Source organism: Podarcis raffonei, chromosome 2 (assembly GCF_027172205.1).
Source record: "Podarcis raffonei isolate rPodRaf1 chromosome 2, rPodRaf1.pri, whole genome shotgun sequence".
Taxonomy (NCBI): Eukaryota; Metazoa; Chordata; class Lepidosauria; order Squamata; family Lacertidae; genus Podarcis; species Podarcis raffonei.
This window is the reverse complement of record NC_070603.1, coordinates 127139247-127164468: the sequence shown is the minus strand read 5'-3', so window position 1 is coordinate 127164468 and position 25222 is coordinate 127139247. Positions and strand designations below refer to the sequence as shown.

At 58.4% G+C, this 25222-nt stretch overlaps 2 protein-coding genes across 10 annotated transcripts in view; one reads left to right on the top strand and one right to left on the bottom strand.

Moving 5' to 3' along the window:
- LOC128409560 (zinc finger protein 253-like) overlaps nt 1-25222 on the bottom strand; it is a 173186-nt gene that overhangs the window by 27972 nt on the left and 119992 nt on the right. The gene's annotated exons all lie outside the window — the stretch shown is intronic.
- Nucleotides 1-25222, top strand: part of SYNGAP1 (synaptic Ras GTPase activating protein 1) — a 50189-nt gene that overhangs the window by 5259 nt on the left and 19708 nt on the right. For 4 of the 9 annotated variants that reach the window (XR_008329245.1, XM_053380035.1, XM_053380034.1 and 1 more), the window contains exons 2-7: nt 6666-6784; nt 8470-8575; nt 18806-18903; nt 19615-19739; nt 20826-20979; nt 21071-21169. Coding sequence is in view for 8 of the 9 variants with exons in the window: in XM_053380035.1 (XP_053236010.1) it covers nt 6666-6784; nt 8470-8575; nt 18806-18903; nt 19615-19739; nt 20826-20979; nt 21071-21169 (701 nt within the window). In the remaining variant the exon portion in view is untranslated. Of the gene's footprint in view, nt 1-2050; nt 2170-6665; nt 6785-8469; nt 8576-13796; nt 13933-18805; nt 18904-19614; nt 19740-19771; nt 19791-20825; nt 20980-21070; nt 21170-25222 lie in introns of those variants that run through there. The other 5 variants (XM_053380036.1, XM_053380032.1, XM_053380033.1 and 2 more) reach the window with 4 other exon arrangements.

The following is a 25222-nucleotide window of genomic DNA, read 5'->3' as shown; positions in this document are numbered from 1 at the left end:
TGGAGGCTGGCGCTGCTGGCTCCCTTCCTGGCCAGGGAAGGCGGCCTTTTGTGCCCCCCACCCCTCCCAGGTGGCCCCAGGGCCCCTCTTCAAGTGGGCCCCGGAGGGACCTGTCCCCCCTTCCCTGGCAGGGACTTCTTCAGTCAGGCCCCTCGGAAGGAACCAATGAGGCTGAGATTTTTTTGGGGGGGGAGGGGGATGTTTTCGCCATTGGCACACCTCATTTGGATCCCCCCATGCCTAATAGCGTCAAATACTTTGGGGAAGTAGGTAAAGGGCAAAGCTGCTAAGTTCAGCTGGTTACCTTTTCATGCCTTGGCATCAGGCTCCCCACTTCAAAGCGGAAGGCCAGCCCCCAAATGGGCAAATTTCGCAGCCATGCAGCAGCACTGGGGGGGGGGACCCGGACAGGGGGACCCTGCCTCCCCTACACCATGAGTATTACTAAGATTGCTCTGATTAGTCGTAATAGTAGGAATGCCATCCGTCTAAGTGCCTTATGGCGATTTCGCAATAAAGATGCCTTACGCTTTGGGCAAACTCAGAGGACGGGCCAGGGCAGAGGCAGAGGTGCTTCTCCCCCCCCCCCCGGGGTCATGTGGGGGTAGGATTTCATTGGGAGCACAGCGCTCACGCCCCCATCAAATATTTGAGGGGGCCACCCCCAAAAAACTGATGGGCATTGCCATTCTTGTGATCAATTATGTGGGGCAGGCTTACCTGCCCCCACTATCGTATGCATGTTATTATTATTATTATTATTGCTATTACTAATAATCAAACTTGTATATGCCCCCTATAGCCATAGGTCTCGCGGCGCTTCACCCTGTAGCGCGGCGGGGCTCCGTCATGTGGCGGGGAGTCCCGCCGTCCCGCCTGCGGCCGCTGCGTCTGCGCGCACGAGGCGAGGACGTGGGCGTGGCTTCCCCCGCTGCTGGACTGACGTAGAGGGGCGGGGTTTTCGCCGGCCCGAGGGGCGCGCGAGGTGGCGGAGGCTCCTCCCCTCGGCCCCTCCACTGCGCAGCCGCAGTGCCTCTCCTCACCGCCGCCGCCTCAGTTTACCTCAGGCGGAGCGCGAGGTCGGTCGCCGGGCCGCCGCTTCGCCTTCGCTTCCCACCGGGGCGGCCGGAGCCGGGAACGGGGGACGCCCACCCGCCCGGGCGCTTCCGCCAGGGAGAGAAGGAGGCCGCGGGGTCGGCGGGGGATGGGCGAGGAGGAGGCCTGGGAAGAAGGGGCGGGAAGCCCGTGAGGAGGGGGCGGAGCCTCTGACGCCGGAGGGGAGGAGCCTCTGGGCGGCCGGAGGAGGAGGAGGAGGCGCCCTCGAGGCCAAGGGGGATCATCAGCACCGTAATGCCTAAGCCCCGGAATATCCCGCTGACCTGAGAATCGGAAGGGGCCCCCAAGGGTCATCTAGTCCAGCCCCCTGCAATGCACGATTCTTCGCATCCATGACAGGCGGCCGTCCAACCTCTGCTTTGGAAGCTCCAAGGAAGGAGAGCCCGCCACCACCCTTCCACGGTCAAGTAGCTCTTGCTGTCAGAAGCGCCTGTCTGCCAAAAACAGGGTCAGCTGAAGGAAAACCTATGACTTTATATTGATTCACAAATGTGTGAGGAAAGGCCAAGTGGTGTCCTGCAGCTGGCCGCCCAACCTCTGCTAAGAAACCTCTGTTCCACTATCAAACAGCTCTAGCTGTCAGAAAGTTCTTCCTGATGTTTATTCGGAATCTCCTTTCTTGTCACTTGAAGCTCCTGGTTCGAGTCCTACCCTCCAGAGCGGGAGACAGCAGGCTTTCTCCATCTTCCATGCGGCAGCCCTTGAGATATTTGAAGATGGCCATTATATCTCCTCTCAGTCTCCTCCAGGCTAAGCGTGTCCAATCCCCTCAAGTGTTCTTCGTAAGGCTTGGTTTCCAGACCCTTTATCATATTCCTCCGCACACCTTCCAGCTTGAACAGGGAGATGTCAGAAGAGGTGGCTTCACTCTTTCTGGAAACACACTGAGAAATGGGTAACAGCAGAAGAAAGAACTGGCACACTGTTGGCTGCATAAAGTACACAGAAGAGGAAGCAAACACTGTCGTTGGTTGTGAGGAAGCTGATACTTCTGAAAATTTTGCAGATGGAGAAAAAACAGAAGAGTCACTAGTGACCGAAGAGCTGGTTGTTGTAAGTTCATACACACTGGGCCATTGTAGGTGATCAGAAAAAGATAAAATTGTTGACAAACCATTTCCAAGCGTTATGCATTTGAAGATCTATTGCTGCAAGAAATACCTCCGCTTCCTTGGATGACACATAATATACTTTTTCCCAAGCTAAAAAGTCCCCAATGCTGCCGCCTTTCCTCTTGGGGGAGCTGCTTCATCCCCCCCCCCATAATTTCTTTTGCCCCCTTTTACAGACCTTTTCCAGCTCTACAGTATCCAGGGCAGATGTGGCCACCTCTCTGCTCACCAAGCAGAGGCCCTGTTCTGGATCCTTGGAGAACCCCACTTTCTACATCCCATCCTCTTTTTCCTACACTCTGCTTGCGACTAACTTAACCAGTCCTTGACCCGCTGATTCCAGGACTCCTAAGCTTACTGGGTGTGGGTGTGTGGGTGTCTTTGGTCAGATACTTTGTTGAAAGCTGCACCCCCCCCTCCAGTCCTCAGTCTCAACATGCCTTCTGCTCCTTAGCTTGCATCCTCCTTGGAGATGCCAGACGGAGGCAGGGGACTCGGGTGCTTGGTCCCTAAGGGCCATCCCTGCGCAGGGAGAGGCAGTGCTCATCTCACAGCAGGCAAAGTGCGGGGTGTTGTGGAGGGAAGTGGGCAGTTGGGCACTGGCTCAGTCCAGGGGCACCTGCTTCTCTTACTTCATTGGAATCCATGGGGGGGGCAGCTTGTGGGCCTTATTACCACTGGGACACTCAGATCCCGGAGGCAAGCCAAGGGGAGGATGAAGAGAAGCTTTTGAGGGGGACCAGGGACGCGGGTGGCGCTGTGGTCTAAACCACTGAACCTCTTGGTCTTGCCGATCAGAAGGTCTGCGGTTCAAATCCCCATGATGGGGTGAGCTCCCGTTGCTCGGTCCCTGCTCCTGTCAACCTAGCAGTTCGAAAGCACGCCCAAAAGTGCAAGCAGATAAATAGGTACTGCTCCAGCGGGAAGGTAAATGGCGTTTCCATGTGCTGCTCTGGTTTCGCCAGAAGCGGCTTAGTCATGCTGGCCACATGACCCAGATAAACTGCAGCCAACCTGGCTCCCTCAGCCTGTAAAGCGAGATGAGCGCCGCAACCCCGAGTCGCCTTTGACTGGACTTAACTGTCAGGGGCCCTTTACCTTTAAGGTTTGAACTGGAAAAAGATGGGATCGCCTGCCCTTCCAGACTGTTCTGCACCCAATTCTAAGGGCTGCAGGCCTTAGGTTCTTGACCTTTAAAGTCCAAACTTCCCCTTGCGGCCAGGACACAGGCTGAGGGCTGCCCCCTGCCGAGGTTGGCTGCCCTGTAGTTCCTGCGCTTGAGTCAAGATGCTCCCAGCGGTGTTTAAAGCTCCAAAGGACCCGGCCTCTGAGAGACCACCCCTTCCCCCAGACCTGCCTGGGCATTAAAATGAGGAGGGCTCTCAACAGTTGTTCTGGTATGTGTGGGGTGAGTAGGTGGCTCGTGGGAGAGCCTTCTCCACAGTGACCCCTTAGCTGTGGGCTCCCCCCCCCCTGCTCCTGGCATCTTCGTGGGTCAGCTTTTGATGCATGCACCTGCCCTTGCTCTGTGACAGTGACTTGTTCTAAACTCTTTTAAATCTGCCATGGCTCCCTCCCCTCGGAGGGAATATGAAGGGCAGAGAGGCCCACTTTGGCTTTCTCTGGCTTTTCAGACTCAACGCCTTTCTGTGAGGTGTATAGTTGCAGATCTTCAGCTGTGGGAATTTTGGTGCTGCTGTGCGTTTTTGTAACATACTTTTAATTATCTGCTGCCTCCCCTAACCAGCCCCCCCCCCCCGGTGGTATGGGAAACATCTCCCAACCGGATGAGGCTGACAGGAGCAGCCCTCCAAAACAACATCCTGGGGGGCACCTGGGGGGGGGAAGGCTGTTATGTGCCTTCCTTAGGGGTTATGGTTTTAATGTTTGGTTTATGGCTTTGGTTTTGATGTGTGCAATTGCAAGGCATCCAGAGAACATTTGCTACCAGTAACAGTGGAAAGAAGGAAGGAAGGGGCATGGAAAGGGTGTCGGGGGCCTTGGCAGCTGACCTGCAACTGTGGGCATGGGGGGCCCTCCTTTCCAGAGGCTGGTGGGGCTGGCAGTGAGGGCACCCCCTGGGCTGGGGGTCTGGGACTCTGGCCTGTGCTGAAGCCTCAGAGCGGCTTCTCAAGATCCTGGCCATCTTGTTGAGCTTGGCTTCTTCTTCACCCACATTCCCACCCATCTCTTTTAAGGATCTAAATATATCCTGCGCATTCAGAGAACCGATCCTCTGGTCCTTTGGCACCTGGAGGCTGAGGCTGCCGCCCTTTTCTCCTTGGGCCTGGCAAGCCATGCACAGGTTGCAAGTTGCACCTTTTGGGGTGCCCTGCTTGTGAGCTGAAGCTCCCCTGAGCACACACCTAAATGGACTAGCTTCTAGGACCGGGCTGGGTTTTTCTCGCCACTGGAGGGCAGCACCACATTGCCAGGCGAGGCCCTTATACAACTCCCCATCCTCTGCTCCCCACCCCCATATGGAGATTCCATCCCCGCTCTCCAAATGGAGGCTCAGCTGCAGAAGGAAGAAGGGAGGAAGGAAGGAGAGGAGGCCCCTCTTCCTCCTCCTCCCAGGTCCCACTGGTCGTCCTTCCACCTGAGCCCTCCCGGACCACAGAGCCTGCCAGGAGGCTGCTGAGGGCTCCCCAGGGTGGGGTCGTTGCAGCAGCACCCCTGCCTCTGCCAGGGACCTCCTGTAGTTGCCCACCCCACCCCGCCATAGACCACCTGGTGGTTGTGGGGAAAGGGGGCTGAAGAGGCTGTCTCAGCCCCAAGGAGTCTCCAGCCAAGTTCAAGAAGCAAAAGAGCGGTCAGCAGACCTGATCTTTATTTGTTGCAACAAGGCGCAAACACACAAAGATCAGGAACCCCGGGGCTGGGGCTGCGTGGACTTTTAAGACCTCTCCCCATTTCCCTTGTTACGGAAGGGGGGGCATACATTTTTTCAACAGCATCATCAATACATCGCAAATGTCACAAAGTTAGGAGTGTTTGGCGTGTAGAAACATGAGCCCATCACCCAACCCTCTGTTCACCATCCTTGTTCTAGTCACCTTTTAAGTACCTGGACTTAAGTTCCCAAGAACAATAAAAGTCTTTACACATCCCCCTAGCTCCAAGGCTTTCCTGTGCTGCTCCTTTGAAAGTATCAGAATTCAATCCACCATCCCTGGATTTCTGCCTGGGGTATGTCCTGTCCTTGATTGCCTCCTGCCTCCTATTCACACCTTATGGAGGAGCAAGGAGTGTGACCTCTATGTTTAAGGGATTATGGAGGCAGGGTGGGTCCTGATTCCCCTCTTCCAGAGGAGATATTAACCATTGGAACCAAGGAAATCGGTCAAACCATTGAATTTTGGTGATAGTTTCTACAGTTTTCTATATTGGATAGTCAGAGGAAACAGTATGATACATGGTATCTGCTTATTGCTACAATCTTATAGCCTCTGCATGTGTGGCGCTTGTGTAAACGGTGAAGAGAAACGGTCAGGTTCATTCTCCTGGCCTTAGTTTGAGGCTGTGGGGCGGGGGACTTGGGATATTTGGGGAGTCATCTAACTGCCCTGCCCCATCCCTGGTTTTAACACCTTGCACAGACCACTTGCTCTGCTACAGGAAGAGCCTTGGCTCATTTGGGCGGGGGGGGGGGAGGTGAGGACACCTTATTTGCATACAAAAGGTCCCAGGGAGGGAGAGAGTCCTTTCAAGGTTAGGTTTAAAAAGTCACCCTCCTGTTATTTGACGGCACACACTGTTGTGAAAATGGGGCTTCCCTGACCACAGCTGTGTTGTTGGCATCACCTGGTGGGCCCAGGTGAGACCCCCCCCATCCCTGCTTGAGACCCTGGAGAGCCACCTGCCAGCCAGGCGGACCAGTGTGGCCTGAGGTGGTCCAAGGCAGCAGCTGCTCCTCTTGCAGGAACGGCCCCTGATGGCCCCTAGCCAGGACTGCCATGCTGTGCTTCTGCAGTCGGAGATGGCGATGCTTCTGAATGCTAGTTGCTGGAAACTGCCCTTGTGCTTGGTTCCTGCTTGCATGTTTCCACAATGGGCACCTGCTTGGCTACTGTGAGGACCGGATCCTGGTCTAGGTGGGCCCCTTTGGGTCTGATCCTGCAGGCTTTCCCTCTGTTCTTACGTTCTCACGCTTCCTCTGTCCCTTTGCTTGCTGTTTGGCCCTTAGGGTGGGAGCAATGGCGGCTGTTCTCTTGGGGGTGGTGTTGGGGTAAGGGGGGCTCGCCTTGGATTTGGGGGGCCCCAATGGCTGCCTGATCCTAACCTGTGAACTGGGCCACAGCATGTATGTGCGTGTGTGCACATGGTGCCGATCGGGTATTTGCCAGAGGAGGGAGAGGGGCTGGCCAGAGGTGGGGGTGGGAGGGAAGGGGGTGCCCGGGGGCCTTTGCTTAATGCTTCCCTTTCCACTTTGCGCAGATGTGCGAGGAGCCCCTATGCACCGCGCCCAGTACATGCACTCCCCTTACGACCGGCCCTGGAACCCCCGATTCTGCATCATCTCCGGAAACCAGCTGCTGATGCTGGATGAGGAAGAGGTGAGAGGCCAGCGGGTCGTGGGAGGGGGGGCGCTGGGGGGAACGGGGAGGGGGGCATTTTGCTCCCGGGGGGGCACCGGGGGAGCCATTGGGGGCCTTTAAGGCAGCGCATCACCACCATTGCCCAGCCACCCTGAGACATAGAGCTCCTACAACTCTGTATGCAATTAAATAGAACTTCCCAAAGACCAAATATAAAAATAAGACTTATATTCCACCAAGTGTCCATTTCTTTAAATACAGCTTTTACATAATGTATGCAGTACCAAAATCATATTCAGGTGCAATACAGGAAGTCTCAAACCCAAAGCTGCATCCAACTATTCCTTCATTCAGGAAAGAGAAAATAATCACTACAAGTGTCATAAGAAGAAGAAGTTGGTGGAGGATAACCCACACACCAGAAAAAGCTGTCCACATCCCCGAGAGTGTTGTAGCTTTCCTCTCAGTCACTCAAACTGCAGTCCCCCAGCTGTGTGAAATCCTGAGATCACTGGGTGCCAATCTCTGTGTCCAATGTCTTCCTCTGGTTGGCCCGCAATGGAACGATAAGACGGCAAAGCACATACTCAAATAGAGAAGTCAGTTCCTTAAAACGGAGAAGGCACTCTGCTCATTGTGTAAGGGTTGTCGCTGCCATATGTAAAGCAACAGACACTTGGTGGAATATAAAGGTCTTATTTTTATATTTGGTCTTTGGGAAGTTCTACAGAACTTGCATACAGAATTGTGTGACTGCTTCTTTATTTCTCTGCATTCCTTAGCATTGCATTTTGCTTGCCCTGAGATGTATGGCTAATTCGTGGAGGAAAGGGCTATTGAGGGCTACCAGCTGCCATGGCTGTGCCCTCCATCCACGGCTGGAGACAGCAGGAGAGTTGCTCTTGGGTTCATAGAGTCATAGAGTCACAATACTGCAGAGATGGAAGGAACCCCGAGGGTCATATGGCTGTCCGACCTTTGCTTAAAAACCTTCTGGCGGTTCCCTCCCTGCGAGAAGTGAGGTTACAGGGAGAGGGCCTTCTTGGTGGTGGCCCCTGCCCCGTCAAACATCCTCCCATCAGATTCAAGGAAATAAACAACTGATTTTTAGAAGACATCCGAAGGCAGCCCTGCTCAGGGAAGTTTTGAATGCTTGGTGGAAGGCATATAAATAATAAATTATTGTTATTATTATTACCAAGGGAGAGTCCACCACCTCCTGATGGAGACCATTCTGCTGTCAAGCTCCTCTTATCCTCAGAAAGTAATCTACCACAAGGTGTTGGGGAGAGGAGATAGAGTCAAAAGAAGCAGGCAATGGGGCAGAAAAGGCTCCTCTTCCCTGGGGTGGGTGTATGTGTGTGCGCGCGCTCCTTCTGAGCAGCCAGAGGACGTGTCAGCAGCAGGCATTCAAAGCACACAGCTTCCCTTAAAGAACTGTAGTTCACCTTGCACAGAGCTGCAATTTCCAGCCAACTACAGTTCCCAGGATTCTTCAGGGGTGCCTGGTGTGGATGTGGCCAGGGTCGGTGCCTGGTTTGGCCTCGTCTGCTTCTGCTTCTGCCTCTCCCCTGGGAGCACCACGTTGGCCCCCGAAGCTGCTTGGGTGTGGGGTGGACTGTGGGGTGGAGCGGGTGGGCCTCGGGGCTCCTTTCCCCTCTGCTATCTCTTGTGCCCTTGTGTCTGCCTCTCTCCTGGGCCAGATCCACCCCCTGCTCCTTCGAGAACGCCAGCGGGATCCCGCTCGGAACAAGCTCCTGCGCCGGACCGTCAGCGTCCCCGTGGAAGGGAGACCCCACCCAGAGCACGGTAGGGGACCCCCAGGGGGTGGGCGCTGTTATCGGGGGTGGGCCGTACACTTTGAGGTCACATTTTTGCCCCTGCTTTTCCTCTCAGCTGCAAGGAGGGGGTTCTGGGTTCCACGCGGAGGAGCACAGCCTCTGGGGCAGAGGAGACTGGCAGGAAAAGAGCAAGCCCACCGAGAGCACCTTGAGGGCAGGATCCACCCCATGTCTAGCAGGGTGGCACTTGGGTGTGGGGCTGCCCTCCCCCCGGAGGAGGAATATGGTACCAAAGCTGTTGGTCTGTCTCCGAGATCCACAGGCGACGCTGCCACCCTCCCCTCAGTCAAAATCTCCTTCCTCCAGGGACATTGGAGCACACGGAGCATGTCGAAAGTGCTGTGGGGGTCGTGGTTACAAACCCATAGATGCCCCTCCAGCACCACCAGGGCCCCCACCAAAGCAGCGTGCTGTGCTCAGGCCACTGGGACCCCCCATCTCAATCCATGCAGGTCCCCCCCCCCAGCTATGTTGGAAACCCAAAGTCAGGACCAATTCCCTGCGGGGGGGGGGGGAACCAGGGCACGCCCCCCACGGTGGTGCATCCCAGGGGATTTGGTGGTGAAAGTGCTCCCAGCACAGGGGGTTGATCCAAGTGATCCACTGTGTGCAGTGGCTTTGATAAAGGCAAATGCCATGCTAGGGATCATTAGGAAAGGAGCTGAAAAGAAAACTACAGATGCCGTAATACAAATCTGTGGTGTGACTGCATGTGGAGCCCTGTGTCCTGCTCTGGTCACCTCGCCTCACAAAGGATATCGTAGAGTTGGAAGAGGTTGAGGAAGGGGCCACTGAAGTGATCCAGGCGAGGGAGCCAAGAAAGGTTGCAGCAGTTGGGACTTTTCAGCTTCGAGAGCAGGCAAGGAAGAGACAGGATAGAAGTTGATAGGATTATTCATGGCCTGGGGACAACTGGTCGGCCACTGTGAGAAGAGGGTGCTGAGCTAGGTGGCCTGATCCAGCGGGCTTTTCCTACGTTTTCACGTCAGGCAGTGCCCCAGGCCTCTCTGCAGGGCTGTTGAGAATGTGGGGGATCTTCAATCAGTTCTGTCCCTCAAATCCTCCTCCCAAAGCTCCCCATATAGGGAATGAAATGGTGTGGTCTGAATGGGGCCTGAGCTGGCAGAGGCTGGCCAGGGGGCTCAGGGCCAAGAGGATGTGTCCCTTTCGTCTGCTTGTGTGAAATCACACGGGAGCCCCCCTCCCATGACTCTTGGGGGGTCACTGGGGAAAGGGAGGGAGCTTCTCTTTCCCCGACCAATCCCCTCCTTAACACACCAGTACCCTAAGAATTCCTCTAATCCAGACCAATTTGGGGTGGGGGGTGTTCACAGGTGTCTGCCTCGTTTTCCCTTCTGCGTAGAGTTGCCATATGTCCTGAAAATCCCAGACACGTCCTCTTTTGGGAGACCAACATGCCTGACTGGGGAGAATTTTATATTTTAAAGGAAATGTCTGGGCTTTTTTGGGGGGGGGTATTTATTTATTTATTAGCCTCAGGCTGGCAGCGGTTTGGGCTGTCCTCCTTTTTGCTCTTCAGGATATGACAGCCTACTTCTGCGGTGACGTCTGCTCAGTCACTGTTCCTTAGGGAACTCTCCTTCCCTTCCCCATGTCCACCACCTACATGGGTCGCCATGGGGTGAAAGTCCCCCTCAGCTACCCCATGGAGATTTCACTTGGGCTCCCCACACAAGTGCCACCGTGGGGTGCGAGGGGGCAGTAGATCATGGAGTTGGGGTGCCCCAGATTAGCTGAGGACACCCAGTTGTTCAGGGTGTGGGAGACAAAGAAGGGATTTTGAGGCGCCCCAACATGGATGGGTGGGTGGCACTGGCATTGTGGTGGGGTGCAGGGAGAGGGGTCGCGTGGGGGCCCGGAGGTGGTGGAAGTGGGCCCACAGGGACATCTTTGGGCATATAGGCAGTCCAAGGAGGACGAGGGTGCTGCTGAACAAAGCGCTGGTCCCTGAGCAGCCACAGCCAGGGCTTCTGGTCAAAGGGCATGATAGGACCTGTGGGCAGAGTGTCTGTTCTGCATGCAGAAAGTCCCGGGTTCAATGCCACGTGGCATTTATAGGGGCAGGCAAACCCATGGCCTGGGTTGGTGGGGAGACAGCTGCTCTGCAGTGCCAATTGTGCCCTCTCCCTGGAACCCTAGAGAAAGCCAGCAGGCAGGGCAGGCTGGAGTGAGCTAGGTGGACTGACTCAGGATGCGTTCCTCGTCTCGCCCTTCAAGACCCCATCCCAAAGGGACCCCAAGTATTCCCTGAGGACCCTGCCCTGGCCCCACGGCAAGGGCTCAGGGTGAGTTGCAATGTTTCCTCGTCCCATGGCCGCTTGGTGGCTTGTGTGGATGGACTGGCGTTTGGATCTGGTCTCTGGAGAGGCAAAATAGCCACGGCCACGGAGGAGGAGGAGGAGAGGAAGAAGAAGCCCTGCTGAAGCAGCACCAGCATGGCTTCTGCAAGGCCCAGTCCCAGCTCACAAACCTGTTAGAGATATTTGAGAGTGTCAATATTTATATCCCACCCTCCCCAACCAAAGCCGGGCTCAGAGCGGCTAACAACAATAAAAGTAACACAGCATTCTAAAATCAATTTATTTTAAAACCAATTCACTTCTATAGACAGGGGATTTGGATGATGGGGACCTTGGACTTCCAAACAGCTTTGGACAGAGTGATGTATGGGGGGGCGGATCTTAACTTCACATACACACTCCTGGGGTCTAAACGGGAGGTGACAGCCCAGGAGCGAGACCTTGGGGTCATAGCAGGGACCTCTATGATCATTAGAATAGGGATCGAAAATATAACTGCCACTCTTACCATTCCATTATACAAATTGATGGTGCAGCTGCATGTGGAGCCCTGTGTCCTGTTCTGGTTGCCTCAGCTCAGAAAGGATATTGCAGAGTTGGAAAAGGTTCAGGAAAGTGACCCAGGGATGGAGCAGTCCCCTGTGAAGAAAGGGACTTTTAGTGTAGAAAAAAGGCAAGTGAGAAGTGAGATGGTTGGGTGTTTGTGAAGTTATTGGGTCCTGCTTCTTCCGTCTGGGACACCTGGTCGCCCCCTGTGAGGAGAGCAGGGTGCTGGGCCAGGTGGGTCCCCTTGGTTTGAGGCCTGGGACATTTGCAGGGGAACCAAAATGCTCGCTGACAAAGCTATTGTACTGCCAACCATACTGTGCGCTTGTGAAACAGGACCACTTGTAAACTCCTTGAAAGATTCCATCAATGGTGTCTCTGGAAAATTTTACACATCACTTGGGAAGACAGGCGAACTAATATCAGCGTCCTGGAAGAAGCAAATATCACTAGTGTGGAAGCAATGATTCTTCAGCATCAACTTCATTGGACTGGTCATGTTGTGCAGATGCCTGATTATTGTCTTCCAAAGCAACTACTCTATTCCGAACTTAAAAATGGAAAGTGTAATGCTGGCGGTCAACAAAAGAGGTTTAAAGACTGTCTCAAGGCAAATCTTAAAAAATGTAGTATAAACACCAACAATCGGGAAACACTAGCCTAAGATGCAAGGGAGAGACGTGCTAAGAGGAAGGCACGCTTGGCAAATCCACGCCGTGATCAGCTCCTGCCCAGAAACCTCTGTCCCCACAGTGGAAGGACGCGGGGATCCAGAATTGGCCTCCACAGTCACTTACGGACTCACTGCTAAGACCCTGTTCACGGAAGACAATCTTCCTCGGCTACGAGGGATCGCCAAAGCAGCAGCAGCAGCAGCAGCATTTGGTTTATTCAGAAAAGGGAAGGGGAGGTGCCAGAAGCCTTTTTCTGGGTGAATCCCCACCCAAAGGAGCCGCCTCACATCGCTGGGGCCATCCATGGGTGCTATTTCTTCTGACGGAGGCCCCACGCCTAGGGAGAGTGTGAGAGTGTCTTGGGGGACCCTGGCTGGGCTTCAGCTGCAGCCCTCGCCCTCGTGACCCACTGCCAGCAGCTTCTCAGCTATTCACTCCAGAGCCCCCCACCCGCGTCCCATCCCATAATAGTGAGTTCCATTGAAAGGTAACGGCTCCTGGGTGCTTGACAACTGTTGCTATAGGAACCCTCTCTCCCTCTGGCTGCCTTCCCAGGCAGCCCTATTCAGAGCTGGGTCTCCGTGGGTGTTGCTGCTCCGTGGGGCTGCCAGGGACCCAGGAGTCCTGGCTCAAACACCCTCCCTGCAGGGGGCTGCGGGGAGAGGGGGAGCGTTGAGCCCTGCGCCCTGCAGTGGAGGGCTTTGTTCCAGGCCCCCCCCCACCTGCTTCTTCCCCCAGGTCCCCTGTCCTGGCTCCCCATGGCCCCCTCTCCGGGGATGGGGGTCTTTGGGCTCCGGCCTGGGCCCTCCTCGCCTACGGGGCTGGTGGTGAGGGGGCAGTGTGTGTGCCCTTCGCTCCCCTCCCTCTTCATCCTCCCTTCCCCCCTTTCCTGCTCGAGGTTTAAAAAAAGATTTTTGTCTTCCTGAGAAGTTGGCTTAAAAGGTTTCCATGGAAACTCCAAGAAGAGATGAAGGGGAGAGGGAGACAGGCGGAATCCGGGGACATGCCCCCCCCAACGCACACGTGCACACGCGGCGCCCCCTCTTTGCCGCGGGCCTCCAGCGCCCCCTGCTGGCCCGCTGCCAAACTCCAGCGGCGCCCCCTCGCCCGCGCGACCCCGCTCCCCCCCCCGCTGACCCCGAGTGACCCTGCTCGGGCCGAGGCGCAGCGGGGAGGGACACCCCCCCGGACCCAGAGATGGGGGGAGACGCGCAGAGTCCAGGCTTGGGGGCTTCTACTCCGGGGCGCCGAGCAAGGGGGGGGTCTGCAGACGGGGCCTTTTCCATGGGGGGGGCGCAGGGAGTTTGGGCTTCCCCGCCTCGCGCTCTCGCGGGCCGGGCTCGGGACTGCCGGGCGCGCCGCGGCCCCCGCTGGCCGGGGTCCCGGGCCCCTCCGCCGCCCGCCCGCCCTGCCCGTGCCCGTCCCTTCCCGGCTCTCCCGCGAGCGGCTGCTGACAGGCGAGCCCGTCTCCTAGCAACGGCTCGGCATGCTGCGGGGAGCGAGCGAGCGAGCGAGCGGGCTGGCGAGGCGGCGGCGGCGGGCACCGAGCGGGCGGGCGAGGAGCAGGCAGGCAGGCGCAGGAGCGGGCCAGCTGCGCCGCCGCCGCCGCCGCCGCCGGGCCGGCGGGTGCCAGGGGGACCTCGGCCCGGCGGGCTGGGGGCGCTGGTCCGGCCGCATGGCCAGCTAGGCTGGGGCCCGCCGGCCCCCCGATGGGCCGCGCCCGGGGGCAGGAGGAGGAGGAGGAGACGGAGCCCTAGCGGCCCGGAGGCCCCTCTGGCGCGCAGGTAAGGGCCGGAGGCTCCGCCGCGGGGGGCGAGGGGCTGCGCGGGCGGAGGAGGCATCCGACGCGGGGGGGGGGAGCAGCGCGCCCCCGCGTCTCTGCCCCAGTGGATGAGGGCGGGCGGGCGGGAAGCGCGCCCCCGGCGAGGGCATGCGAGGTTGCGCGGGGCGCTTGGCTGGCGGAGGCCGATCCTACGGAACCTTGCCCCGGGGAGAGGAGATGGGGCTCCGCCTGCGCTGGCTCGCCTCTCCCGCTTCCCGGGAAGGGGGTCGCTGCTTGCCTGCGTCGTGCGTGCGTGACGGGGGAGGGGGACTGCGCTGCAGGGCGGGCGGGGGGACAGGGAGCCCCCCTCCCCTGGCACCCGGGCAGGCTGCCACCGAAGATGCCATCACCGCTGCCCCCGCTTCTGGAGGACCTCGGGAGAGGCCAGGGCCAGAGGTGGCAGCTGGGTCAGTTGCCCAAGCGGAGCCAGCTGAGCCCCCAAAGGGAAGCTGGCAGCAAGGCCTGAGAGCGGCAGCAGCTCCCCACCTCTCTTCCTCCCGGCAGGGGTCTTCCCCCCCCCCCCAGCGGAGGCAGAAGGGCTGAACTGCTCGCAAAGGCTGGAGGTCCCAGCGGCAAGAGCGCTTCTGAGCATGCCCTCCCAGCCCCATGGCAGCCTGCACAAGAGCGGGCGCAGGTGTGCTGAGGGGCCTGGAGGAGCAGCAGCTGCCACAAACCTGTCCATCTGGCTCCGCAGAGGCTCACCTGGAAGCTGCTCCCCCAGCCCCTGAAGGCAGACCAGCAGGCCAAAGACCCCCCTTGCCGGCAGGCTTCCTGTGGCTCCCCCTCCTGTCCCTCATGCTGCCTTTCAGCCGCTGCAAGAGGCACATGGGGGGGGGGCTGGCACCCCATGGCAGGAATGGGCACCCATAGGAGACCTGCAGGTGGGGCCTGGGGGTGGGCTTTGCTTAGAGGGAACCCAGCGATGGTGTTTGAAATGTGTGTGTTGGGGTAGGGGAGGAGATGTTGCTTCACAGGTCCCCCCCCCAGGTGGTTCCTCCGTGGGGCTGGACGTGAGGGGGGGCACCAGGCAGAAGAGCTGCTCTGTGGCTCCCTCTCTGGACAGCCCAGCCCAGTGGGAAGGGCTCTGCCCCTCCGGCCACAGACACCCCTCCCTCCCTGGTCTGGCCTGGGAAGCTGAGCAGGGGGAGGCCTGCTCCATCCTTGGACGGGGGGGGGGCCTTTTGGGAAGACGGGGGGGGGCACTGGCAGCTGGGAGAGGCCTCCTGAGCTGGAGGGACCAGTGGCCTCACTCTGCAGGAGGCAGCTGCTCCCCCCAGTTCTTTCTCGAGCTGCCTTGACCCAGATGTGGGGTGGGTGGAGGGGGGCCTGTGCCCCAGAGCCTGGAGAGGGGGCCTGGGAGCACCGGCCAAGTTGGAGGAGTGGCTGGCTGGGGGTGGCAGCAAAGACAGATGGCTCACCCACGGAGGAGAAGGAGGCGCAGATCCCTCGCTCTGTGTGCTTGGGGGAGGGCAATGGGCACAGCCCCTCCCTTGTTGGGGTTCAGGCAGCAGTCGCCTTCTGCTACGGGGGCATCAGTGGGCAGGGGGAGGACCAGAAGTCCCCAGGCCAGGGGGGGAGAGGGAAGTGCTGATGCTGGGAGGAAGGGGCCAGGGATGGCTCCCCCCCCCACTGGGCCTGGTTTCATCAGCCACAGCCCCCCCTTCTCTCTCCCCCCCCCCGCTCAACTGCCCCCAGAGCAGGAGACTTTCCTCTGGGAAGGCTGGCTTGGTTTGGAAAGTCTTCCCTGGGGGTGGGGGGCTTTCTGCCCCATGGACACTGCCCTTTCCTCTCCCCACCCCAGTCACAAGCTTGGCCTGGCTGGAGGGGCCTTGGTTGAACCATGGGGCAGAGGGAAGGTGGGGGGCAGGCGAGCTGCCCCCTGGACTCTTCCTGCCCTGGGAGCCCCTTGCAGGCAGGGAGAAGCAGCCAGGCACCCCCTTCTCTGGCCCAAGAGTCAGCTTAGGAGGGACCCCGGGGGCCGCCCCAAAAAGCCCCGGCCTCTGCATCTGACCACCCTGATCAGCCCAACCACCTGCCCACCAGGCAATGCAGAGACAGAGGCTCTGGTCTGGTGGGAGGCTGGTAGCGCCAGGCGGCCTGATGGGGCTGCGTTCGGGTCCTGCTTGCTCCTGGGTGGCCTCTCTGGGAAGAGCAGGAGGCTGGTCCAGGTCCAGCTGCTTTGGGGCTCTTCCAATACTCTTCCTAGCTGATTGGCGCCTGCTCTCGCTCACTGCGCCCCCCCCCATTACTCCCGGCCTGCCTGTCAAGCGCCCATCGCCCCCACCCCGTCCTGTCAGCATGGCAAGCTGCTTCCGAGCAGATGTGCCTAAATTGGGGGGGGAGGCTGCAAGATCTGGCTGCTCAGCAGATGTGCCAAAGAGCACCCCACTTGAGTGACGGCTCACATTCCAGCAGCCCTTCTGGGCTGGGGGCTCCTTGCCCCGGCCCCCTCTTTGGGCTCCTGTGCCCTGACCCGGTCGGAGGTTTCAAGGCAGGCCTTGCGCTGAGTGACAGCTGCGTGTGAGTGACGGAGGGAGGAGCACCCCTGAGATGCGCTGCCCAGGTCCGGCTGCTGCAGCCCGAAACTGCGGAGGTTGCAGAGCTGGGAAGTTCAGGCAATGGAGGGGATGGAGGGGCTGCTCTGCGAAGGAAGGTGGCTGCCTCCAGAGGTCAATTGTGGGCTGCATGAAGCGTCCGACGGTCAGCTTTCTGGGATGGCCACAAGTTCTAATGCTATGAGAGAGGGAGGAAGACTTCTGCCTCTCCACTCTTTTCATACGTCTATAAACTTCTGCCGTGCTGCCTCTGACTCGCCTCTTCTCTAAACTAGAAAGTCCCTTTCTTCACTTTGGTGGTCCTTTCCTGAGCCGTTGCCAACTCCGCAGTAGGCGGCCAGAAAGGGACACAGCGCTTCAGATGTGGCCGCCCTATAGACTTGTAGAATGGCATCAACATTTTCGATTTTGTGGTGATTTATGTGGAAATTGTTTAGCCTGGTTTTCTATTTTTTATGTTTCGTTTATTGTTTATGAGTACTTTTGTTACGTTGCAGTTATGTATTTCTTTACGTTATAAGCTGCCTTGAGCATGGTTTCAATTGTGGGAAAGTGACATACGTATACAATTATGTATATATGTAGGAAAATTGACAGTTTTATTTTCAGTCACTTTCCCAAAGACCCCTAGTATGGCATTTGCCTTTTTCATGGCCTCCACACACCCTCTTCACCAAGGTCCCTGCTGTGACCCCAAGGTCTCGCTCCCGGGGGGCCGTCACCTCCTGTTCAGGAGTGTGTATGTGAAGTTAATATTCCCCCCCCCCACACACATCACTTTGCTCTGGATTTATCCTGAATTGCCTTTGCCATTCCCTCAGTTTGGAGAGGTCCTTTTGGAGCTCTTTGCAATCTCTTTTGGCTTTAACAACAATTTAGCGTCATCCACAAACTTGGCCACCTCACTGCTGGCTCCTAACTCTTGGTCACTGATGAGCAAGTTAAAAAGCTCAGGTTCTGATCCTTGGGGGACCCCCGTTTCTCTCTCTCCATTTGGGAAACATCCTGCAGCTAAACCGATTCCTGGTGCACAAGAGGACCCCTCCTCTGTTCCTTGACTGCTCAGCTGACTCAGAAGTCTTTGGTGAGGAATTTGGTCCAGAGCTGTTTGAAAGTCCAAGTCCAACGTCAGCCAGATCTCCTCTGTCTCTATGGCTGGTTTGTGAGATGGGACCTGCTCTTGCAGAAGCCATGCTGGTGCTGCTTCTGGGCTCTTGATTAGGTTACCTTTAACGCTGCTTTTCACTCGTTTTTGGCTGAGTGGCCTGTAATATCCCGGAACTGGCGTTCCATTGACTCCAGTCCTCGGGTGCAGAGGGACAAGTCCTCCCTGCTGGCGCCTGGGCCCCTTCTCTTTGGGGTGCCTAGTTGCCCACAGAGAGAGGAACGGGAGGCTGGGCGAGGCTGGACCTCCCTGGAGCCGTGTCCGGGGCAGGGACTGGGAAGTGGAGGAGCAAGAGAGGATAGCAGTCTCACAGGCAGAAACCCAACCGGTGCAGCATCTCTAGGGCAGGGATGGCTTCACTGCGAGGGGGGTCATGTTGGCAGCCCCAGGATGGGAAGGGGGAGAGCACTGCCTGCAAGCACCGCCCCCCACCTTCCATCAAAAAATCCCATGCCTCTTCTGAGATGGCAGAGTGCAGCATCAGCCCAGACCCCTGGGTCCTGGGGGGGGGTGTCTTTGGTGGGTGGTCTCTCAAATGCAGGTAGCAAGTGGTCGGGGGGGGGGCGTAAATAGCCAGGCAGGCCTCTGTGCAGCTTTTGCTGCTATTTCCAGCTCTGACGCCAATTCTTTCTGCTATTTGAGGCTCCTGTGTGTCCCCCCCCAGCCCCTCCTGAGGCGGAGGAGGAGCTGCCTCTGGCGTGCTTCTTCCCTCCCCCCCCCAGCGCTCATTCACAACCACCCAGCGCCACACATGCCAGGCGGTCCCTGGAGGCAGCACGCAGGAGCCTCTTTCCGCCCCCCCATGATGCTGCCCCTGTTGCCTATGGGGAGAAGAGGAAGCCCCCTTCTTCCAGGGCCAGAGCCGGGCTGGGGGAAGGGGCGCCCCCGCTTCTCTGTCAGCCACATGCGGAGGCTGGGACGGTGCCCCCCCTTTCGGCGGAGGGGGGCGCTGTCTGTGTCCTTCTGCTGTCGCCCCCCATCCCTCCAAGAAGACCCTGCAGCCCCGCCAGGTCCCCCTCCCCTTGTGGCCTCCCCTCTCCTCCACTGGCTCCCAGAGGGCACCCCCCACAGCAAGAGGGGGGCACCCCCCGTGACGGCCGCCTCTCCTTCTGCAGAGCACCACGCGGCCCGGTCCCGTCGGAAGAGCGTCCCCGGAGGGAAGCAGTACAGCATCAACATGGACGCCCCACCCGCTCCGCCCTTCCGGCCCTCGGTGAGCAAAGACCCCCCACCCCCCCTCTCGCACCCCCACCCCCATCACACACCTCTGGGGGTCGTGCAACTGGAGGAGGAATCCTGGAATGGGAGAGTCAGAAGGGGCAGCCAAGGGCCATCTAGTCCAGCCCCCTGCAGGATCCCTGGGGCCGCCCTCCAACTCCCTCCAGCAAAGGGGAGGCCACCCAATCAGAGAAACGGCAGAATTGCAAGGGGCCCCTGAGGGTCATCGAGTCTGACCCATTGCAATGTGGGAATCCCCATTAAAGAATCCCTGACAGACGGCCAGGGAGGGATGACTGGCCTGGGGGAGGGAGCCCCTCCCCCTGGGACCTGCCCAGTTGTCCTGGGTGCTGCTCAGACCCAGGGGGGCAGGGCTGGAGCCAGAGCTAGGGCGGGGGGAGAAAGGGGGGCCGGCACCCGAAGAAGCTGCCTTGCAAGAGCCCACCCCCAGCAAGATATGGGGTCACAGTACAGGAAGGGGGGCAGCTGGGAAGATGCAAGGCTGCCTCCCAGTGGCTGCCATTGTACTCTAGGGCATGTGGGATCGGGGGGGGGGCTGGCTGCTCAGCCCCAGTGGGCCAGTGCAGGGACAGGCCCTTTTCCTCCCCAGGAAAGCAAAGATGGAGGTGGGGGACATGCTGAGAGGCTTCTGGCTGACTCCTCTCTGACTCTGTCTCCCCCCCCCCGGACCTTTGGGGCCCCCCAGCAGCAGGGATTCCTCAGCCGGCGCCTGAAGAGCTCCATCAAGCGCACCAAGAGCCAGCCCAAGCTGGACCGCACCAGCAGCTTCCGCCAGATGCTGCCGCGCTTCCGCAGCGCCGACCATGACAGGTGAGGGGATGACGACGGCAACGAAGAGGGCCAGGGCTCCTCCCCCGAGAGGTAGAGGCTGGGCTGCCCCTCCCAGTGAGGAGCAGGTGGGGAGGCAGGTTGGGGTGCCCCATCCCCTGCAGGTGGACGCCAGGCCCGTCTCCCTCCCCCCCAAATCCTTGCCACTGGGTTGCCCTCCTCGGCTGCACGCTCCCCACCCCGACCCCCAGATCCCCCTGCTGCCCCCCTCCCTCCCCACAGCGGTGGCTGCGCTTGGCTGCCTCCCTGGGAGGCTCATCCCTGGGTCCCCGTGTGTATTTTTAGCCTCCTCCCAGCCCCCCCCCGCTCTGACGGCAGCCCCGACACGCTTGGGCTCTCTCTCGCTCTCCCTCCGCTTACGCCGCTCGGCTAAAAATATCCTCCTGGGGGCGGCAGCTCCGAGCAGAAATGCCACTGGGGAAGGGAGGGGGCCTGCCAGCAAGAGGAGCCAGCTCACAGGCCTCCTCTCGCACCCGCTGCCACAAGGGGAGCCCCAGAGGGTCCTCTCAGAGGGCGGGGGCAGCTCTGTCCTCGACCGGAGACCCGGAGCTGGTGGGGGACCCCTTGGCCCCAGCTGCCTCTCTCCCTCCCAGAGGCTTCCCTGGATAAGAGAGAGAAGGAGCTGCGGGGCAGAGTGGGGGGCCGTCCCCCCGTCCCGGGAACCTCCTCTTCCTCTCCCCCCCCCCCGTGTCCGGGGCTGATGCGGCCCGCCTCTCCTCTGACGCTGCTCTCCATCTCTCTCTCTCTCTCTCTCTTTCTCTCCTCCGCCTTGACCCCGTTCCAGGCTGGGACCCCCCTGGCAGCTGCAGAAATGTCCCCCTGGGGGGCAGACGCCAGGTACCCCGCCTGAGGGTGGGCTTTGCCCCAGCCGCCACCGGCACCTCCCTCCTGCCCTCACTCCCCCTCCCCACCCGTAGGAGCAGCCTCACGTGCGCCCCTCCTCCAGGCTCCCTGGCACCCCCTGGACCCGCCTCCCTCTGCTCCCCCGCACTCCGGACGCGGCCTCCGCACCCCCCCTGCCTCCCTCCCACCCCCTTCCCGCCTGACCTGTCCCTTTGCCCCTCGCAGGGCCCGCCTCATGCAGAGCTTCAAGGAGTCGCACTCCCACGAGTCCCTGCTCAGCCCCAGCAGCGCTGCGGAGGCCCTGGAGCTCAACCTGGACGAGGACTCCATCATCAAGCCCGTCCACAGCAGCATCCTGGGCCAGGAGTTCTGCTTTGAGGTACGTGGGGGGAGGGGCGAGAGGAGGGAGGGCGGGGGCCTGGGCACGTGCAGAGCGCAGGTGACCCCCGCCCTTCTGCCGCCCCCTCCAGGTCACCACGTCCTCGGGCACCAAGTGCTTTGCCTGCCGGTCGGCCGCTGAGCGGGACAAGTGGATTGAGAACCTGCAGAGGGCCGTCAAGCCCAACAAGGTAGGCCCCACAACCCAGCCCCCATGGGCTTGAGAGCCTGCTCCTCTTCCCCACCCCGGATCCCCCCAAAAGCTCTCAGGTGGGCAGGGAGCCAGTCAGCCCCCACTTCCTCCCGTGAGGTCACTTCCTTTGCACCTGCTTTGCTCTGGGATGGGGGTCCTCCTCTTGCTTTGCCGCATGGCGCTGCAAATGATAGGGGGACCCTCCCGCTATTCCCAGGAGGCAGGCGGGCTCCGGTGTGGCTCTCCGTCATCAGTAGCCTCATTCTCCTCTCTGAATCTCTCTTTTCCTCTTTCAAAGCCATCGCCGCCCCCTGTGGGAGGGAGTTCCACAGTTCAACTAGGCGCTGCCTAAAGAAGCACTTGGTTTTATCTGTCCTGAATCTCACTTCCTGTGGCTTTGTTGGATGGCCACACATTCCAGTGTCAGGAGGGAGGGCGGAAAGCTTTCTCTCCACTCTCCCCAAAGTCCCCAAAGCTGCAGCCTTTTCTCACGGGAGAATAAATCTGCCCCCTCCCCAAAACCGCAGAAACAATAATTCCACACAGCACATCGCAGGCAGGGCAGCAGAGCTTTCCCCTCCGCTTTGGGGGCTGGCGGGAGGAAGGGCATCTTCCGCCACAGAGGCTGTCCCAGAAGCACTTCTTGGGAGAGGCAGTTCCACATTCCTGGGGTCGCCACTGAGAAGTCCCCCTCGTGAACCACACACAGGCCCCAAACCGTGGCAGGCGTCCTCCTTCTTGCTGATCTTGTTTGAGGCATCCCTGTTTCACTCCCAGATGGAGAGGACCAGCCCAGCTCAGCATCCCGGGCTGTGTGTGTGTGTGTGTGTGTGTGTGTGTGTGTGTGTGCGCGCCAGCTCCCTAGCAGAGCATGGCAGGGATTGGGTCCGGCGTATGAGAGCTGCATTTGTTCCCTGGGAGGCAACTTGCTTTTTTGCAGACCTTCCTCTTCATCTCTGACTTGTGCAGCTCTTCTGTTGGGACCCGGGTTTCCTGGGGTCATCTGTTTCCACCCTGCTCCATTTGGGCCAGGGGCACCGAGGGCCAGTAGTGGTGAAGGAAGGGCCACCTCCTGCCCCAGAACAGACCAGGCTCCACTAGCTGCCTCCAAACGGTGCTGTCTCAGCCTTGAAATTTAAAAGAGAATGACTGTGGTTTGGAAACAATGATTTGCAGCAGAGAGCTAAAAGCCCCAGATGAGATGACGGAAGCTGCAACTTGTTTTCTCCTGCTCTGGAGGGTTGGATTCGAACCCCTGGCTTCAAGTGACAAGAAAGGAGATTCTGACCAAAACATCAGGAAGAACTTTCTGACAGCAAGAGCTATTTGATAGTGGAAGGGTCTCCCTCAGGAGGTGGCGGACTCTCCTTCCTTGGAGGTTTCAAAGCAGAGGTTAGATGGCCATCTGTCATGGATGCTGGAGCTGAGATTCCCGTATCTCACGGGGGTGGGCTAGATGACCCCTGGGGCCCTTCCAACTCTATGATTCTCTGGGAGCCAGAGTCAACTGGGCCGTCCTTCTCTTAAGTTTCATACATCTCTCTCTGGTTTTGCCTTTGCCCTGCTGCTTTCCCCAAAAAACTTACTCTTTAGGGCTAAATCAGACTAGGCAACAAACACGGAAAACGTGGTTGCTGTTGGTTCCATTTCATGGGGGAAAGTGGCTGGGCAAGCAGAGTTGTGGGTGAGGCCGCCCTGTCTCGCTCTCGCTCTCTCCTGCCTTGAACTGTGCCACTTATAGCAGCAGCGCCTGTCACTTCTTGGTTAGCCTGGTAAGTTGAAGTGGCAGCTTTTTCCAGGTCAGGCCACTTTGCAACGAGGAGCCGCTCCTTCTCCTCCTCCTCCTCCTCCTCTTCTGGGGTTGGAAAATGGTCTTTTTTTCTGGCTTTCCTCCCCATTTGCCGTTCTGTCTCCAGGCTGCAGGTATCTTGGCTGGCAGGACAGGGGTGATTTTGTTGTTGTGAACTGGGTTGCTCTGCCAGCCGCAGGTTCCTCTGGGACGCCAAAGGGAGCAAAGGGCTCTCCTTCCTTGGAGGTTTACAAGCAGAGGCCGAGCGATGCTTTAGTTGTGATTCCTGCCTTGCAGGGGGTTGGGCTAGATGACCCTGGGGTCCCTTCCGACTCTACGATTCTGTGCTTCTGGGAAAGGGTTTTTTCCACTTCCGGTGCCAATGTCAGCTGTTGGCCTCTTCCCAGGAAGTGTCCCACGATGAAAGGTTCCCCTTCTTGTCTTTTCCTTATTTATATTCATTAGACGGCTATGCTGCCCCTCATCACAAGATCTCAGGGCGGTTGCCGGGTGTGACGCTGGACGTGAGCTCATCTCCAAGAACGGAGGCCAGGGCTCTGGCCGGCTGCCTCGCGGCATTTGCTTAGGCCTTGGTGACTGAAGTCTGAGGATTTCTTTTGGTTGAGTCCCATCGGGGGAAAAGGCAGGGGACAGATAGGTAGATAACATGAATAGATCGGCAGAGCTCCTTTTTACCCCAGGGCCTCTCAGTTCACCCAACTTGGAAGCATGGCAGAGCCAACTGGGCCATCAGCACCATGTGAAATTCTCTGGGTGCGATTCAGCTGCTCAGATCTCATGAAGCACCTTATCAGATATTGGAAGAAGACTCTGCAGAGCAGGAGCTGTTTTTTTATCTGTGGAACTCCCTCTCACAGTGATGGCCACCAACTTGGATGGATTTCAGAAGTTGTTGGTGTCCGTCTGTCTCGGGAGGCAATGGAGGTTTGCACCTTGGGCAGGGGATCAAACTCGAACTGTTGCAAGGTTACAGCGCCTGCTGGGGCTGGAGCGGATGAAGGCATCTGCTTGCGCTGCTTCGGATGCACCGCGGCGTTTTCTCTCTCTGTGCTCCTCCTTCCTCTGGTCACCGCTGTCAATGCACAACCTACCTGCCTGTCTCCAGCACGGCGGGGTCGATGTTGCCAGCCTTCATGTCACATTTGCAGATAATTTTGTAGAACAGCTCCCCATAGAGCCTGTCCTTGGGGATCCTGCCATCTTCCATTCTGTGGACATGATCAAGCCGGCTTGAAAGAGGATCAGACAAATTCACAGAGGAGAAGGCTATCAAAGGGCTACTAGCCACAAAGGAAGGCGATGCTCTCTGCCTCGCCAGCCAGAGGCAGCCGTGCTTCCGAATACCAGTTGCTGGAAACCGCGGAAGAGGAGAAGGCTCTTGCGGTCGGATTCTGCTTGCTAACTTTGCACAGTTCATCCACACTTGGCCTGATCCAGAGGGAGTTATGCTTTTATGGTCCCAAGGCAGATTACAGCAATCAAAACGCACACAATGTTAGGAGCAGTTTAAAGCAACTTACAATCACAGAAATAAGGTGGGTCCTAAAAGCATAACACCTCCAGCATCCTCTGGAAGCTGTGCAGTGAGGGGGTGCCCTCGGGGGGGGGGGATGGATTTCCACAGCTGAGAGGTCACCACCGAGAAGGCCCTCTCCTGGGCTGCCCTCCCCCAAGCCTCTGAGGGCAGAGGAAAACCAAGAGGGAGGCCCCCTTCTGCCAAAGGGGTCTCCAGGGAAGGAGGAAGGTGCCTTTCAGAGATTTGGGGCTTGAGCCATTTCAGGCTTGGAGTGCTAATGTGAGCACCTTGAATTAGGCTCACAAATCAGCCAGCCCCCAACCCTCCTGCTTCTGCTGTGGGGCCTTAGGCCGGGGCCAGGACTGGGTTGGATCTCATCCTTATCTTTGATCCAAATCTTTCCCTTCTATTTCGTCTGTGAGGCATCTGACAAAAAGTACATACATGGATGTGGGGTAAAAGGGTGACTGCAGTACACTGTAAGCAAGTGTAAAGTAAACTTTGGAGCAAAAAATAATAATCTTAATTTCAAGTACAAGCTCCTGGGGTCTGAATGGGAGGTGATGGCCCAGGAGTGAACCCTTGGGGTCACAGAGACCTTGGTGAAGAGGCTGCGTGGGGACCGTGGAAAAGACAAATCCCATGCTAGAGATCCTTAGGAAAGTGGCTGAAAATAAAACTGCCCAAATTCATGCATACATAGATAATCTTAGTTGTATGCCATC